This window comes from Dermacentor variabilis, chromosome 8 (assembly GCF_050947875.1).
Source record: "Dermacentor variabilis isolate Ectoservices chromosome 8, ASM5094787v1, whole genome shotgun sequence".
NCBI classification, from domain to species: domain Eukaryota; kingdom Metazoa; phylum Arthropoda; class Arachnida; order Ixodida; family Ixodidae; genus Dermacentor; species Dermacentor variabilis.
In genome coordinates this window covers 87839261-87857672 of record NC_134575.1, presented here as the reverse complement: position 1 = coordinate 87857672, position 18412 = coordinate 87839261, and the positions used below count along the sequence as shown (strand labels likewise).

Below are 18412 nucleotides of genomic sequence, written 5' to 3'. Positions count from 1 at the left end.
TTCAGTCCCTAGCCGTGTCTGCACACTCGTCGAAGCCTTCCTGTGCGCTCGCACCTTCTCCATTCGCCTGGCTGGCCAAGCAGCAGGTCAGCTCGTTGCACATCGGGGTGTCCGACAAGGATCTGTGTTCGCACCAGTCCTCTCCAATATCGCTATCCTTCCACTAGCTTGGAAGCTAGCCACGATACATAACGCACAGTACATAATGTACGCAGATGACGTCACTGTCTGGCCAGTTGATCCTGAAATCTGCCACCAAGAACAACTGCTCCAAGAGGCCCTAAACATGACGCACAACTGGTGTGCTCAGATAGGGCTTGATATTTCCAAGGACAAGGTGATGTACATGTCAGTAGCGAACAAGAATGGGCGCCGTCCTCTGGCACTCCGGCCTCTTCAGTTAACTCTGGATCAGCAACTATTACACGAGGCTTCAACTCTTCGTGTACTCGGCCTTGAAATGGATTCCTCCGGATCTGCGGGACCATGGGTCAAGAATGCAAAGGAACATGCCGCAGAAACGGTACAGCTGATACGTCGGATTACGAAGAAATCTGGCAGAGCGAGCACCAACATGGCTCGCCTTCTTGTCCGTTTTGTATTGCAACCACGACTCCTCTACAGAGCCCCGTTTCACCATCTCACGCAGGCACAATGGGCTCGCCTTGATGCCTCTAATAACGAAGCCATGCGGGCCATAACGGGACTACCACGTCTCACTCCATTGCCAACCCTACAGGCCGAGTCCCAACTCAACACTATTGACGAGCTCGTACACCAACGTCGATGCGTGTGCGCCCTAAAGCCATCGTATTTCTGCTCGGCTGCTTCACTGGCCCAGTACATGGCACACCAAATAAACAATTCAGCATCTACGAGACCCGATGTAGCTGCGTTGAAAAGGGTACAATTAAGTGACAATAAGCCTCTTGGTCGTCTGTATAGCCCAGTTCCTCGTCAGGCGAATGCCCATGTTTCCCGCTTTCATCGCGCCGATGACAATCAAGACGATGCCACTCTTTTCGCATACACTGATGCCAGTGTTAATGGCACCATGATTCGCACAGCTCTCGTGTGTCCATTGATACCAGAGGCAGGGCAGACGTGGTCGTGTGTTGCCGATCCTGCACCACCGGCCTACCTTGCCGAGCTTGCTGCCATACGAGACGGCTCGGCTGCGTTGCTACCTACTGTTCAAGATGCTCGATACTCTCAATTCATCATTCGCACAGACCCTACTCAAGCCATCCACGACATACATAAGGTATCTCGGTCCACTCTATTCTCAGACAGCATTTACCATCTTGCTGCCGCTACGAATATCCTCATACGCGTCAAGTGGGTGCTTCGAGCAGCCCTGCCGGGTCTCCTTGAAGCAGATATGGCAACCCACCCACAGATTACAACATACCCACTTCCACAATTTCCTGAAGACGCCTGTGGACGACTGATCCGGGAAAAGGAAAACCTCCGACGTACCACACGAGCTCTCATACCTCCGTGTGGGTTAGACCTCCCTGGTGGGTTAACCCGCCGAGAGGAGGTTACGTTAAAGAGGCTACGTGACGGGGTCGTGCTCACCCCGTCTGTGACCGCTCTCTGGCCACAACAGTACCATGGTCCTTACAGCTCATCGTGCCCATTTTGCAATGCAGAAATCCAAAATCTGACAGTGACACACGTATTATGGACGTGCCCAGGACTTCATCTAAGCCGTCTCCGCCACCTCCGGGCAACAGGCCTTCGGCCTGGCCGCCCACCCGACCTTGAAAGTTGGATTCATGGACCACATCATCGTTCACTCCTAGATTGTTTGCACGAGTCGAATCTGTTCGTGTATTTTTAACATTTCTTGTATTATGCCTAAGGGCATGTTTTTAATTTAAAAAAACAAGAAAATAAGAAAAGAAGTAAGTCTCCAAATTCATCAGCGGGCGTAGGAAGGCTGAAGACGCTCCACTTTGACGATTTCAGGTCATGCTCGGCGCCGCTGTGATGGCGAAATGCGGCATAGCATGAGCTCATAGTCAAGCGCGCCGATACGTCGGGTTATCTTGCAAAGCACGGACTAGCCTCGTAACGGCTTCTCGCTACGTCCTCCTCATCGAATCGCAGTCCAAACCGAAGCACGGTCGCTGGGCTTGTATTACACGTCGCGTCGTCGAGGATTGTAGTGCGGGCTGTCGGCATTCTGGTTTTTCATGTGCAGGCGGGCAAGCTGCCGGGCTTCTTTGGCGCGGTCACACGCGGCGACATCGATATTACGTTTGTCAGGGATGCCCAGCAGCATGGCGTCGAGCTGTGCGGTTTCTGCCGTAAACCATCTTGCGCAGCATGACATGTGTTGTATGTTGCACCCCCGCGTTGTAAGGGACAGTTACGTACGGCAGGACTGCATCCCACGTCTTGTGCTGGACGTTTACGTACATCAGAAGAATGCCGGTGAGGGTCTTGTTCATCCGCCCCATAAGATCGTTCATCTAGGGGTTGTAGGCAGTTGTTCTCCTGTGGTTTGTCTGGTTGAATTGAAAAATGGTTTGGGTCAACTCTGCAGTGCAGGTCGTTCCTCTGTCAATGATGAGAGTTTCTCGAGCACCATGTTGCAGCAGGACGTTCTCAAGGAAGAATTTCGCCACTTCGGCTGCATTACCTTTATGCAGAGCTTTTGTTTTGGCTTAGAGGGTAAGGTAGTTGGCCGCCACCACAATCCACTTCTTTCCAGATGTTGACGTCGGAAAGGGCCCCAACAAATCCATCCCTATCTGCTAAAATGATTTGAAGGAGGCTCGATCGGCTGTAGAAATTTCATCGGCCTTGTTGGTTGTGTCTTATGTCGCTGGCAGTCACGACATCACTTCACATAACAAGCGACCTCGGCAGTCATACACGGCCAAAAGTGCTTGTCTTATGTTCTTGCGAGCTTTCGGGAAAACCTGAGGTGCCCAGCTGTGTTAGTGTGGAAAGCGTGCAGGACATCTAACCGTAGGGCTGCGGGAAGACCGAGATGGTAGTTTGCGTGGGCTGGCGAATAGTTGTTCTTTAGCAGGACGTTGTTAAAGAAAACATGATGACTATCCGCACATAAATATCCTCAGGATAAAGTCGGATTTGCTTTGCACAAGTACTCGGCAAGGTTTCAGAGCTCAGAGTCCGCTCGCTGCTGCTCGGCAAACTCACCGGCTCTTTTGTATCTAAACATGCGTCCTCGACTTGGTCATCTTGGGGTGGTGGGTCCACACGAGTGCCAGACACGCGGACGTCATCAGAGTGCTTTCGTCCGGATTTGCAGGTTAAAATGATATATTCTAGTAGCCTGAGGCTCCACCACGCCAGGCGTCCTGACCAGTCCTTTCACTTCGCTACCCAACACAACGCGTGAAAGCAGCTGACGACTTTCAACAGCCTGATCGGGCTTTTCCATAACTAGATGAGGTCGTCGCACAGTATTTCTTCGACTTGTTGCCTTATAGCTTCACATTCCAACGTTTAAACTTGGTAAGGGCTCTTGCGGAGTTCGAGCGCACTCTTCGGATATTTTGCGATGCTTTGCAAGTGGTGTTTGTAGAATCCTCGATGCCGTCGAAAATCAGTCTTAGTATCGTCGAGGAAGATTTCTGAGCATTTGCTGCTTAGTCCGAGAGAGACTTGGATTTATATCGGTGTCTGGTTCAGGAACTATTGTCGTCGGGGTAGGCGTAGCAGAATCCGAGAGGATGAACGCATTGCTGGTTTCCAAAATTTCCTAGATGTATGACATCGTCATGCTCTCGTTGATGCGCTTTAAATCGTCGCTGAAATTTGTCAGCATCACTTTCGCTTTTAATCCGTGCAGTCGAGCGATCTCTCTTGCGACGCAAATTTCACGGTTGAGGAGCAGAAGCTGGTCGTCCTCGCCGACGCCTTCTACATCTGCAGGTGTTTCGCTGCCGACCAAAAAGACGATGGTGGAGTGAGTTGGGATGCTGACTTGGTGCTCAAGTGTACTTAAGGCACGCTCAGTGGAAGCCCTCTCTGTCGGTATCGCTTGGCCTATGGACGGCGTTATCGACTTCGACCTCAGGTGGATGATTGCGCCGTGTTGGTTGAGGAAGTACATGACTGTAATTCTTCCCGTGCGATTTCAGTCAGCGTGAAGAGGTATGGTCCAGCTGTTCGAATTTGAGGACGATGCCATGCAGGACTGACTTCCACCTTGGCGGCGAATAATCCCCTGATGACGTAGTAGTCGGCTCCAGTGTCTACAAGCGCACTGACTTCGTGGCCGTCAAGAAGCACGTCGAGATTCTTTGTCTTCCTTTGCAGTTAGGTCTTGGCGTCAGATCACGGCTCCGTCGCGTTGACCCGAGGCTGGTCAGGTCGTCTTTTGTCGGCGTATCCTTGGGTTCCAGGCTTTCTCTGGATGAAGGCGTGTCGTTGCTGCGTCGTCGAAATAGATTTCGAAGCCCCATCGTCGGTGGCAGCGGATCTTCTTCATTTCGACGTACAGCAACCGCACCTCCATCGGTTGGTGCTTTTTGTTTTTCGGATAGTGGCTCACGGTCTGGTCTCGGGCTGGACAAGTATATGGTCGGTGCTGTGGCGACAAGTACCGTGCTGGAGATTGCGAACGCGAAGGTCATCGGGGTTTCCACTGCATTCCGGCAATGTAGTCGGCGACGTCACGTGGCCGCTCGCCAAGCTGTGGAAGTGACGCTCTGAAGGCGGACGCTCGTAGACCCCTGTCGCAGTATGGGCATCGATGGTATACGTGGTCCGCTTGTCCACAGTGGTAACATCGAACAGGGGTCAGGGGCGCGCCAAATGTAAGTCTTCTTGGCCGGCGCGGCGCGGTGACAAGTTAGCATGCAGGCGGCAGCAGTGGCGGACGGCAGAACTGCGGTGTTACTTGGCCTTGGCGCGGCCTCGGAGAGGAAGCAGGGTGGCCGTCTACGGCGGCGTACGTCATCGCTTCTAGCTGATGCTGCGACGATTGAGGGACTCCGAGTGACCGTTGTTTGTCCTCGCCTGCCACGTCGGCATTCGAAGCCACTTGGGGCTTCGATGAAGGGAACAACTTCTTAAGCTCTTCCCGCACGACCACTCTGATAGTCACGCGGTGCCCAGTGATTGAATTCCCACGTAGCTTCTTGAGTTCGTGTGGCGGACGAACTGTCGGTTCTGGATTTCCAGTGTTTTCTTGACGCTGGTGGCCTGGCAAAGAAATTCCCCGATGGGCTTCGGTCGGCTTCGTATCAATACGGCGAAAAGTTCTTGCTTTACATCACGCATGCGTAGGTGGACTTTCTTCTGCTCGGATATTTCCGGATTGGCGTGGTGTAATAGACGACTCATTTCTTCCGTAAAGATTGCAATGGTGCCGTTAGGTAGCTGCACTTAGGCTTCCAATAGAGCTTCGGTCCTTTCTTTCCGAACGATGCCCCCGAATGTCCTAGGGAAGCTACTGCGGAACAGGTCTTACGTTGTAAGGGTGTATACCCCATTCCTAAAGCAATGTCCTCGCGGCATCTTCAAGAAGAAGTACACGTGGCGTAGCTTATCCTCAGAGGTCCAGTTGAAGGGTGAGATTCTTTGATAGTCTTCAGCCAGGTTTCCGGACCGCACAACGAAGCTCGACGAAAGGTATGTGGCTCTCTGTATTGTTGAGCGATGGCGGACGCCGGGTTTGATTTTGGGGTTGTTGATTCCGCCACCATCTTCCTAGTCATAATAAGCAATAGTCCGTGCTTCGGGGTTAGCCTTTGCAGCCTGCGGTTACCTCGGTGGTCCTTGGCGACGTTGGTATTGTCTTCAGAGGCGTGGATGACAGCTTGTTGGGGGCGTCCGGTGCATGAACGCAATGCACCTCCGCTAGATGTCACTTAGTATTGACGGTGAAGAAAGCAGCAAAGCTGCTGCTTCACTGCTTATTCGAGACCCTCATAATATATTGAACGAGATGAAAGAGAACCGAGGGGCCTGACTGTTATTATTCATACGTCAATTGTATCGTCCCAATAATCAACGCTCAATGGAACATAGCAATTGAGGGCCTCGAATCCGGCAACATTGATGCCTTCAGGTAGCATGTGTGGGTTTACTTACCTGTTGCTATCCCTCAAGTATATCATGTACTCGCGACGCCTGCGCCAGAAAGGGCGTTACCCATCGGCTGCCAAGGTTTGTGAGTGTTGGCGCTGGCTAACATTCTAGCAGTAAAACATAAATACCCCTGAAAGTTGATTGGAGAACGTCGCCGCTGTAGTTCAAGGGGAAATAGCATGGCACGCGGAATGCAAAGGCGCGAGTTCGTATCCCGCCGATGGGCAGTTCCTTTCTCATACACTTTCATTTCGATGAATTTATCATTTCTATAATTCATTTATTACACGTAGTATCACCTGTGTTGTCCTTGGTGTGTTCGTTTTTTTGGTTTCTTAAATGTGAGTAATAAAATTGGGGCACCCTTGGTTCCCTCTCTCTCTCTCTCTCTCTCTCTCTATATATATATATATATATATATATATATATATATATATATATATATATATATATATATATATATATTTATATGGGGGGGGGGCGGGGAGAGTGGGAAACTGAAACCAACAAAGAAACCAAGAAATGCACAGGGTATATAGGTGATGCAATTCGCGTTCTTTGTCTACTTCAGGCATTTTCTGCTTGTCTATGAATTCATCTATCCAGCCTCTTACGCCGACTCAGTGACCCAAGTAGTTTCCCAGTTTTGTTTACGCTCATGTTCATGATTCCGTCGTAGTCCTTCCATCGTCGCCATCTTAGCTTCTGGCTGCCATCATGCCAGCGTTTTGACGTATCGTCGTCACACCATTGTCGTCTTACAGTGGTCATGAATCCCTTGTCAACCATCATGGTGATATTATTGTGGTCAATAAGTCATTGCTACTCTAGCTTGGTCGTGTAACTGCCGTGATGCTCTCGTCAGGACGCATTTTACTCCGGTCAAATGGACCAAGTTCCCTAATGGCGTGAGCCACTAGTGATTAGCTAGTGGCTAAATTATTAGACTTCTTAGTGGAATCACGATTCATCGTCGTTATTCCACCTTCATAATTCGTTGTGCGTCATGCCATCGTCGTCACGATATGTCATACTGTCGTCGTGCCATCGTCGCTGTGCTTTATGTTCGTAGTGTCAGTGATGCAGTCATGGTTGTTCCTTCATCATCGTCCACACTTCATCATCTGACTCTTGGTATGACTTCGTCTTCACGTCGATTTCATCTACAGTCGTCACCTTATCGTTTTTGTAATGACGAGATGATCACGCTACGTTGTCATACCCACTTCATGATACCGTTATCGTCACGCCATCGTCGCCATACGCTAGATGTGCTAGAAGACACGCGGGTCCCAGCGATTACTCTAGAACATTCAACGACTGATTTATAAAAGCCGACACGCTTGACCCACTGATCAGATTTTCGACGATCTCCGACTGTGTTCGCCGCTTTCGTTGAGCTTCCGACAAGTTCATCCGACGTATTCGCGAACTGGACTATGAGGTCGTGCCAGCCAGCATTTCGCATTGACTGCAGCGCCGCGCACGATCTGAAGTGGTCCACGCGGTGCCTCTTAGACCCTTTTACGCATACTGACAAACTTCCTTATTTTGATTCTTTGCTGCCGACGTATTTGTTTATAGTTTCGTTTGTTTGCAGCGTCGGGTCAATGCTTTTTTAAGAGGGGGCATTGACACGTGCACTTCTTTATCGAGTGACCACGTTTCACCGCCTAACAAATGTTATCACACAGCGCAGGACACGCCTGCAGGTATTGGAAGTTTCTGGAACGTTAACGATGGTGCCATACGCTGGCAGAGACCGAACCTTGTGTAATTTGATTGCATTTATGCGCGAAGCAAATAGTTTATAACTTAGCGCAAGACACGCGGGTCCCAGCGATTACTCTGGAATATTTAACGACTGATTTATAAAAGCCGACGCGCTTGGCCCGCTGATTAGATTTTCGACGATCGCTTACTGTGTTCGTCGCTTTCGTTGAGCTTTGAGTGTAACCTGGTTTTTGTGGGCACAGGTTCGCCCAATAAATTTAGTTTCGCCATTCAGCTTTGTTGCTGTGTCGTCGGCCGTCACTACGATGTGACAATGTATTTAAGGCCTTTATAGAAATTTGCAATTCGCAAAACATATCCACTTGGAACGAACACTGAGGATAAAACCAGTGTCATGGTATTCATTCAATAACTGTGCGACAAAATACATTCGAGTTCCACTTATTCGGTTATTTATCCACTACAATGCGAGTAACCGGATCCAAAAGTATTTTTTACCCGTCCGCTTATCATCACAAAAAGCGGTCATCAGAATTTTGGAGCTATCTTCAAGATTTCTTCCAAATGTATATGTCCCGAGAACTTACTGACTTTAATTTGCGCCCTAAATTTACACGCCAAAATTTTGATTAGGAACACTAAGTAGATACGTAATTCTGAACGTTTGCCTCTTGTACAAGTTCCAGTGGAATGTCCAGTAATCCAGATCAACGATAATTTTTGTGCTATTAATCAATCTTTGTTTTCATTCTGTCAATGATACAGAAAGAAAGACTGATAACAAGCTGTTAGTCAGAACAGCTTGACTAGGTCACAGCCCCATAGAAAAATTTGTGAGCGGTAAGAGCACTACAGTAAAATAATTCAAAAATTGAAACAACAGAGAGTGTAGTACTATAGGGCACACACTAAGTAATGAAAATGTAAAATTAATACAGAAAAGTTAGAACAGCTTTTACAGTAGTCAAAAAATAAATACACAACAGTTTCTTAGAAAAAAATGAATATATCAAATGCTATCAAATTACAAATATCCAGAATAAGTGCACTGAATGTAAAGAAAATAACAATACAGAAATCAACTTGTTACAAACAGTTACATACAACCAGATGAAACAATTCGATACGGTTGTGTATTTGATAAATTAGACATGGTTTGCAGTAAAACAAGTGTTATGTTGTAGAAATCTCAGAGCTATACATCACGGTATATTACTTACGGATATCCTGATATGAACAATCAAATAAGTCAAAATTGTTAAGATCTTAGTGATTCAGAAGGGAGGGAAGGGTGTAAGACAAGCGCTCTTTTCCGTAGTTTAATCGTACTGTGTCTATTTCCAAATTTTTTCCATGATGCGTGGGATAATTTAAATGCCGAATTCCTAATTTGGCCAGAACGCGCAAATTAGTTATGTTCTTACGAGTTTCTAATTTGAATTTTCTGCGCTTAAGATATAATTGTATGTCTGGCGTACTTCAACTATTCCTCAACAGCAGAATAAATCATTAGTACATGCCGCAAGAGCGCCTTGAGAATATGCCTAATGCATTTTTTTCTGAACCAAGTATACTTGATTTAGGTTAGTGTCCGTCGTTGTACCCCATACTAGTTGACAATAATTTAAACGAGAGCGAATGAGCGAGTGATTGAGCAGAAGCTTTATTCCTTTTGGAAGTAAGTATCGAAGCCGACCAATTACACCTGTCACTTGAGCTAATTTTTGCAGGACACGTCTTACGTAGTAATCCCAGCTCATATTCGCAGAAAAAATATGTCCAGACATTTAAAATGGTCAGCTATTTCAATAGTGTGAGTACTCTGTACTATGTCTTGCTGAGGTGGAACAATTTAATTTTTTGGTCAAAATATAACAGCTTCTGTTTTATTTTCGTTAATACGCATAGCATTTGCTCCAGGCCATCACACTAGCGTTTTCATTGTGTGATTACAAGTACTTATAGGTTCGTTAATATGATGCCCTTAAAAAGCATGCTGGTATCATCAGCATATGTTATGTATTTGGCCTCGCAAATAATATTTAGAATGTCATTAAGATAGATATTAAATAATAGTGGGCCTAGAATACTGCCTGTGGCACTACACACAGACAAGGTTTCACTCCTGAAATTGAGTCGCTTATTGGAACGTCCTGCTGCCTGTTGAATGAATAACAGTCAATAAGCGTTAAGGCTTGTCCACGAATACCATAGCAATGTAATTTCTTTAACAATATTTTATGGTTTATAAATCAAATGCCATTGGAAAATCAACGAAAGTACCAAGAACGAGCGCCTTATTTTCAAATTGTTTAAGAATATACTCTTTTTGCAAGAGCAGCGCCAGTTCAACTGATTTATTTTTCCGAAAACCACATTGATTAGCTGTAAATAAATTATATTTATCAATGAAACTTGAAAATCGAGTGTGCGTAATTTTTTTCGAAGGCCTTTGAGAACACAGGCAAGATACGTACCGGTCCGCAATTGCCAAAGTTATTTCGGTCACCTTTTTTATAAAGCACGGTTACTTTTGCTATTTGCATATTTAAGGGAAGACTGAGTTAGTTAAACAGATGTTAAAGATATCTGCTAAAGTTGGCGCGATAACATCAGACACGTCTGATAGGACGTACTTGAATTCGGTGTATATTACAACTACCAATATTATTTATAGTTTTTATTGTTGATAAGACTTCGTGGTCCGTGACAGGACGCAACTACAATGATTGAGCGTTGAGAACACTTACGCATTCGCACGCATCAGCCGGGGTCCCGGTCTTTATCATGTCAGTGAAAAAATTATTAAATGCGTTAGCCAAATGTGATCCATCCCTATCTCTACCGTTTACTTCTAGTTTTGAAACAGGGGCGGTAAAGTGGCCGCGACTAATGAGTGGATATAATGTCGACCACAGTACGTCAGAACGATTACCAGAAACTTCAAGATATGTGGATTGATAATGAGTTCTTGCGGATCGCAAGCGTTTTATAAGTTTGTTTCGATAACACTTGATGGCCAGCCAGTCCTCCGGTAAACGAGTAGGTAGGAATGTTATTAAGGTTTATGTGTTGATTTCATTTGATGACGCATCTCAGGCGTTATCCATGGTTTCCGCATTTAATCTGCGCTCTTTTAGCGGAAAGTTCGAATGATATAATCGCTTGAAAATTGCAATAAATTTATCGTAAGCATTGTTTACATCTAGAGATTTTCTTATACGACTCCAACACCACAAACAAGTTTCTTTTTTTTTACATTAAAGAAGCACTTCTTGTAAAAATTAAACGACGGTGAATTGCTATACGGTGCCGTGGATAAGCATGCTGTTCTGCACGAAACAAACAACGACTTTCAGAGAGGACGGGACTTTGTGGTGTTTGTCGCGTACACTTCTGGCGCGATAGCGCTAAAGGTCCAGTTACGCATAAAATCCGGTGTCGGTGTCAGTGGTTTGCGTGAGTTAAACTGCCGTACATATTTAATATATGTGTATGCCATAACTTCTTATTCGCATGAAGTACGTGCAGCTTATATTGCCACGCCACTCTGCCCCTAAAGTTGCCTATATCTTTTCGTCCATTCTTGACGAAGTTATTTTTCAGTATCGTGGGCATGATGGGCCACAAACATATGCAATGGAAGAAAGCACCGACAGCGCATGCCTTTTGTGTAAAATTTTTTCAGAAGCATTTATTGAAAGTGCGAAACTACAACAGTAACCTGCGAAGTATGAAGTTAATTGGCGTGGCTGTGCACAACCTCCGGGATCGGCCAACGCAAGAGGTCGTGTTGCTACCAAAAAGCTCTCCTTTGTGCAAAGCGTTCGCGACAAGCGTTTCCCGGTAAACATTACGGTTACACAAGCTGGAGCTGCCGGGATGTGTTAAAAGCAGTCAGGGATACTTTAACGGTATCGCATTGCACAGTTACAAAGGATCCTTAAGCGTGTTCCATATTTAGATGTCTTTCTTGGTTTAATACATAGCGGCCTACTTATTGTAATAAAAAAAGCACATATGAGGTCGCAACAAGTTAAGCGCATTTAGAGAGAGCCTGTTAACTATTTGCAATTTCATCAAGTTTCACTCTGGGGCTAAAGGCCTCAAATATAACGTAAAATAAGCTGCGTGAGTTTTGGAAACTGCAAAATATTTGCTGAATTTATTAAGTTCTCGTTCGCATTAACGGGCTTCACATTTTTGGAGCATTTGTGACATGTATACACATGTTCTATTACCGTGAACGGTCTGCAAATTACCCAGGTGCAAGTGTAGCCATGCTACCTGCTTTTGGAACCAAATTTAGTTTCACTTGCAGCTACTTGCAAAGCATACAGACAAGTTTATTTGTTAGCCGTATGTACGCACGAAACCAGAATGCCTATTTGTGGTATTGCTCTAGAAAATTGGACTTGCCTTTTATTTTCGGATTTAGGTCAACCACTCGCAACTGCTGGACGTAAGCGCTCAGAGTGAACTCTCGTTGGTCGGCAGCTCAAGGGACCGGCTGAATGAGTTCCTTAAATCTGGATTGAGAATTACCGAAAGATGGAGCTCAAGGGTGCACAAAATGCTCTTATGAAAGAGGCAGGTACTTCATTGTTAACAAAAAACTGTAGGTTTAGGGGATCTGTACTACATTTTCATCACGAAGCCACTGCCTAGTTATAGTAGTAGAAAACCTAGTTACAAAACCAAAGCAGGCGTTATGTAGCGAGAAAATGTTGCCATTTTAATAAACAAACCTCTCTCGAAGCCATCAATAACGTTGGTCTTCGTCTCCAGTGTGATCTCATTGCGCGGGCGTTCATTTGCTACCGTTGCTAACGCTAAGCAAACTCTTAGCTCCTCCACATTACGAACACGAAGAAACCACAGCAAGGCGCGACCGATGTAAAGTCTGTCAAAGCCCCCACCTTGGCAATAAAAAACGTAGACAATTCGCAAGAAAATCCGAAATGGAAAAGCGCAATCATACACATCTTTCGCGATGCCACTGACATTGTCTGCGCAATTCATTTGCGGCAATATATTTAGGGTTTGTTTGTGCGGAGTAGGAAAGAATGTGATTACGTTCAACAAACAATTTTTTCTTGCCATAGCCAGAATGCAAAATCAGCGAACCATAAACCTGGCTCATTTAGGCGACAATTCCATTCAGGTGATTTCAGTTTACTGAGGTTCTGCTGCAGTCTGAAAAATAAGGGGGTAGAGGACCGTACCTGTAATAAAAGAAGTAGTGAACTAGTCTTTTCTTTATTACTTCGTGACTTCGCTAATATAAATGCTTTGGGCCGGTACTTAGCGACTTTGTCCAACAATAAATAAAAGATCACCTACACTAACCTACAGTTTGTACACACAAATTCAGTAGTCCAGATGGTTTTCTGTGTATGTATGTATGTATATATATATTATTCCTCCTTAGTCACGGCGGGAAGAGTTTCTTTTTAAACGTGAGTCACTTTACTGGAGCAGTGGGTGATGCTCCTGGCGTGAGAGTTCAACGGCACTGCGTGCTGGCTAGCGAGGTCAGACGTATGCGTTCGGCGCGTGATAATTTTTTCATGAGCCATGCACCGCTGTGCGCAGCCCTCGATGAACGAGCACCGACAATCGAATCTGTGATCTGCACGGTGGATGGCGAACACTGGCTGGACGTGCCACCGGACGGGGTCTGCCAGTTCATATTCTTCAACTCCCTGAAGGCGCCCTTCGAGAACCTGGCTCTATCGACCCCGGCAGGGTTCGCGAATTTTAAGAGGTTTGCGGCCATGGGAAACCAGACGCAGTTTGGCGTCTCAATATATGCCTTGTAAGTACACTGACTTGAGGTGCGACAGAGCAATGAGGCGAAACAAACACGAGACACGGACGCCGAAGACGAGACGCACATGTCTTAACTTTAAACGAATACTTCGAACAGGAGAAGAGTATTCGCAGTATCTATTCTTATCACTAAGAGACTTTTTTTTCAGTATTAGCCATTTTTAGTACAATTCTAATTCTTGTGCTAGAATGCTTTCAATGGCTGCATATATTTGCACAACAAATTAAAATGAATATTTGACTATTTATGAAAGTGTCGTTAATGAACACTTCAGGTAAAGAATTTACCGCCCACATTTTGATTTAAGAAGTGTAAAAGTGTAACCGGGGACTTGGACATGCGTATCTACTGAGCTCGGCGACGGCAGCGGCAGGCTGCTCGAACGCTTCACCCAACGTAAAGTGTTACTTTCCGTATTCGCAGGTTGGTATACTCTTCTTTACTACTGCGTAAAACACCATTCAGACAGCAATGGTGCTGCCTCTGCCATCGCAAGAGTGACGTTTGTATACATGTTCAAATGGCGGGCTCACAAGTTTCGGTGATGCGTAATGATGTTGGTGACACTTGTGTCAAACATATTTAGACAATCAGCAATCATTGGCGTGCACCGAGTGTGAGGCGTGTTTCCATGTAGGAGAGTGTTCGGGAGTGACAGCAAAGGCGTTTATGCAGATGAATGCGCAGATGCAAAATGACGGGCAATGCAGTTCCTGTGCAAATCCTGGCCATGGCAGGTCGTCAAATGGCGACTATACGACAAGAATAGAGCCAAGCAGTGTTGATAAACTGAGCAACATTCAGAAAAAGCTAACCACCTTGCTGCCCCTCTCCGAGAAAACGGAATTAGCACTAGGAATAAAACAAACCATTGATAGCATTGAGAGTTCTGAGCAAATGATCTCTGATAAATAGGATGAGCTTGCAACTCGGTTTAACAAGCAAGGCCAGGCGATAAATAATCTTCAAAAAAAGGTGACTGAAATCGAAGCGGGAAATCCAAGGCAAGAAATTCCTTTGTTGAAGAAAGAGCTAAATGAACTAGAGCAATATAGTAGGCGACTGAACCTAGAGGCTTACGACATTCAAGTAACAACACATGAGAATTTGTTGGCCATAGTAACCTCAGTGGGTGAGCCACTGGGGCTACAGGAATTCACTGACTCCGACATTGATAGCATTCTAGGTTTCGCTCACGCCCCAATCGTGTGCCACCCATCATCATTCGTTTTGCCACTCGCTAGACGAATGAGCAATGGAATGCTAATGCCAAGGTACTGAGAAAAAGACAGTCGGATGTCGTTTTTCTTTTTCAAAAACTTGACACTGCTAAATAAGAATCGTCTTTATCTTGCACGTTCAAAAGCAATGGAAAGAGGCTACCAGTTCGTTTGGGGACATCGCGGAACAGTGCTCGAATGGAAGAAACCAAGGAACTCTGCAATTAAACCTTCTACCGAGAGCGATCTCGAGAAGATGGTATAAGTGTTCTGGCCTACATACCTTGCTGCATTCTTGGATAAACTCGTAAATACCATGAAGGGTTCAAATGTATAGTACAGATTACTTTAACCAGTACTTAAGTCAGAATGCGTGGACATACAATGCGTTTTCTATGATAAATTTTAGTGCACGTAGTTATAAAAACAAGCGTGCCAAGCAAGCGTGCCAAGTGCCAATTGGAAAAGATGTCATTGAAGTTTGATGTATTATGCCTCATTGAAACACGGGAATGTAGTGTATTTCGTAGGTCGAGAAATGCTGGTGGTGTCAGGGTTTACACAACGGACGACGTTGATTGCTCTATGGAAAAAGAATAAGCAGTGATTTCAAATGACTGCGAAATTGTTACAATATTCTTTTGCAACACTTGCCTAATTGCTATATACAGGCCTCCAACGGGGAATGCCACGCGCTTCTTTGAATCTCTTCATCATGTTCTTGCACATCTGTCAACTTTTACGAAACACATTATAGTCATTAGTGACACAAATATTAAACATTGTCAAACAGCCCCGCAGAAAAAAGTTTTCATATCTTAGGTCTAGATATTTTTGCAAAATTCTCGTAAAATTTGCTACGCGAATAACTGTTGCCAACGAGGCAATGCTAGATATTTGTTATACAAATAGTGTAGAAAATTATATAGTCTCTGGGGCACTATCTATCGATATTTGTGATCGTTGGCCTGTCTTTTCTATCTTAGGAAAAACAGGAAGGAAGATAAATTATGATAAATTCAGAAGAATAGATATTCTAAAATAGACGTTTTCAAGAAGATCGTGCTTGATGCAGACTGGTCCGAAGTCCTGATCAAAAACCGGCCTTCGGTCTGTTTTTTTAAGATTTTACGAAAAGATCCTGGACTTATACCACCAGGCTTTCTCAGTAGTTGTATGGAAATAAAAGAAGGCTAGGAAACCATGGATGACACCTTCAATTTATAAACAAATACAAGAGAGGAACAAGCTGTTTCAAGAGTTCTTGAGACTGAAAGATAGCGATAAATTTGATGAATATAAAAGGTATCGCAATAAACTAAACAACGAAATTAGAAAAGCAAAACACAATTTTACGGTAATAAATTTGATGGCGTTGATGTTTCCAGTAAGCTATGGAATATATATAATGAAATATGTCATTCAAAGCCCATTCATTTTATCAGTGATGAAATTAAATTTGCCGGCAAAGCCATTACAGGTCGAGACCTTTTTAACAAGTTTGATGAGCATTTTCTAACTTGCGGCAGGAAATGAAATAATACGACAAAAGTTGACCCAAGCAGCTATATAAACAAAAATTGTTTTGATACTTATACCTAGTGCCCGCTAGCGAATTGGAAATAATTAGCATAATACATCTATTATTAGTAAAACTGCAGCTGGTCTCGACGAGGTTAAGACTGATCCAATCAACGCTGTAGCGTCAACAATTTCAGCTCCACTGGCACACATTTGCAACTGCATTCTAAAGGATGGACACTTTCCCGATGAATTATTTTAAATATTATGCTGCGAAAGGAAGTCAAGAAGCCGAAGTTAGAAACGAACGTGGAACCGAGTGCGCGTCTGCATTTTTTAGTTTTTTTTTTACAAGCGTCGAATAAAGAAGACGTTCACCACTTCGGCTCCACTTCCTGGTTTTCAACGTATGGTGCCATGACCAGGATATCAGAACTGCAGTTGAAGACCCCTGATGATGAAGCGAGCTACCTGAACTGAAGACGACCTCCCAAGCGAAGAAGCCCTAATTCGTTGTGATATGGCCTGAACCGCTGGAGTGCAATATCAATTCTGTTGACATCCGGTCCAAATACTTTATCTTTTGTTCGACGTATCCAATAAATTTCAGCCTTTTGTACTTCAGTTGCGTCTAAACGTCCCTTATTCCTGGTGCTTGTGTACCTGCAATTTCTAGCAAATCGTTGTGTCCACGCAGTTATAAGCATCCGTCGGTTATAAGAGCTGTAGTCGTTGATGTTTACAATTGTAAGCACAATGGTCGAGCAGCTGCTTTCAAATACGTAATTTTCTCTTCTAGGCCGACTGTATCCTGAATTGCTGCTGCGGTACAGGTAGTTTCTTCCATTTCGACTGTATCCTCGGGTGTAGCAGTGCTCGTCGATTGTCGTCTCAGTGTAGAGGAAGTTTGGTCCTTTCCACCAAGTTGAACTTTCCAAGAGTTGCTCTGCAGTGGATCCTCTTGACAGCAAATCGGCTGGATTTTGATCACACGGACAATGTCTCCGCATGTTCAAATCAGTTAGGGAGAGTACCTCTGTAACTCGGTTTGCTACGAACTGTTCCCGACGTTTCACTGAACCACGTAGCCAATGAATCACGATCATAGAATCTGTCCAAATAACTGTTTCAATGTACTCTAGATTTAGAGCATGTTTCACTGTTGCAGCTAGTCGAGCTGCAACTAGGGCTCCGATCAGTTCTAATTGTGGCACAGTTATCTTTTGTATAGGTGCGACTGTCGACTTGCCTAGTAGTAGCTGAACTGTTGTGGCTCCCTTGAAGTCTCGTATCTGAAGGTAAAGCACGGCGCCGTACGCAACTGGGCTAGCGTCACTAAGAGTGTGTATTGTAACCTGCACAATCTGGCCCAGGAGGGTTTGACTTCTCGCTGATGAACAGTTCTCAGGCCTTTAGTCCACGCTGTCCACTCTATAAGAAGAGACTCAGGAAGTGGCGCATCCCAGGTGTATTTCTCTAGCCACAGTCTTTGTATAACTAACTTGACTACCAGCACGAACGGCGCTAAGAATTCAAAGGGATCGTACATGCGTGAGGCGAAGCTTAAGATCTGTCTCTTCGTAACCCTTTGTTCGTTCAATGATTCAAGCATCTTCGTTAGTGATCCCTTTAAAATGTCTTTGTCGGTACCCCAAAAGACACTAAGAATCTTCTTTTCCTTTTCTCCATCGAACTATACCTTTAAGTTTCTACCATTATAAAAGTTTCGTAAGTGTCGATCATTTGTCGTCCACTTTTTTAGATGCATTCCTGCCTCTTTCACGATACCGAAACAATCGATAACGACTTGCTTCGCTGCTTCTTTGTCCTGTGCCCCGATAACCAAGTCATCTAGGTAGAAATGATCTTGCAATAGTTTGGCAGTAGAAGGGTATTTGTCTTCTACCAGATGGAAGCGGTGTCGCAGAGTTGCCGCAAGGAGAAAGGGATTGCTGCAAGCGCCAAAATGAACCCTTGTCATGCGCAATTCTTCAATATTGGAAGACCCTTCTTAAACCAGAAGTAG

The 18412-nt window shown here is 44.9% G+C and overlaps 1 protein-coding gene across 1 annotated transcript in view; it reads left to right on the top strand.

Annotated features, from left to right (window-relative positions):
* The first annotated feature begins 286 nt into the window (after nucleotides 1-286).
* Nucleotides 287-18412, top strand: part of LOC142591473 (uncharacterized) — a 46355-nt gene continuing 28229 nt past the window's right edge. Inside the window, exons 1-3 of the mRNA XM_075703801.1 lie at nucleotides 287-523; nucleotides 2210-2315; nucleotides 13408-13630. Of these exons, the coding sequence (XP_075559916.1) occupies nucleotides 287-523; nucleotides 2210-2315; nucleotides 13408-13630 (566 nt within the window). The remainder of the gene's footprint in view (nucleotides 524-2209; nucleotides 2316-13407; nucleotides 13631-18412) is intronic.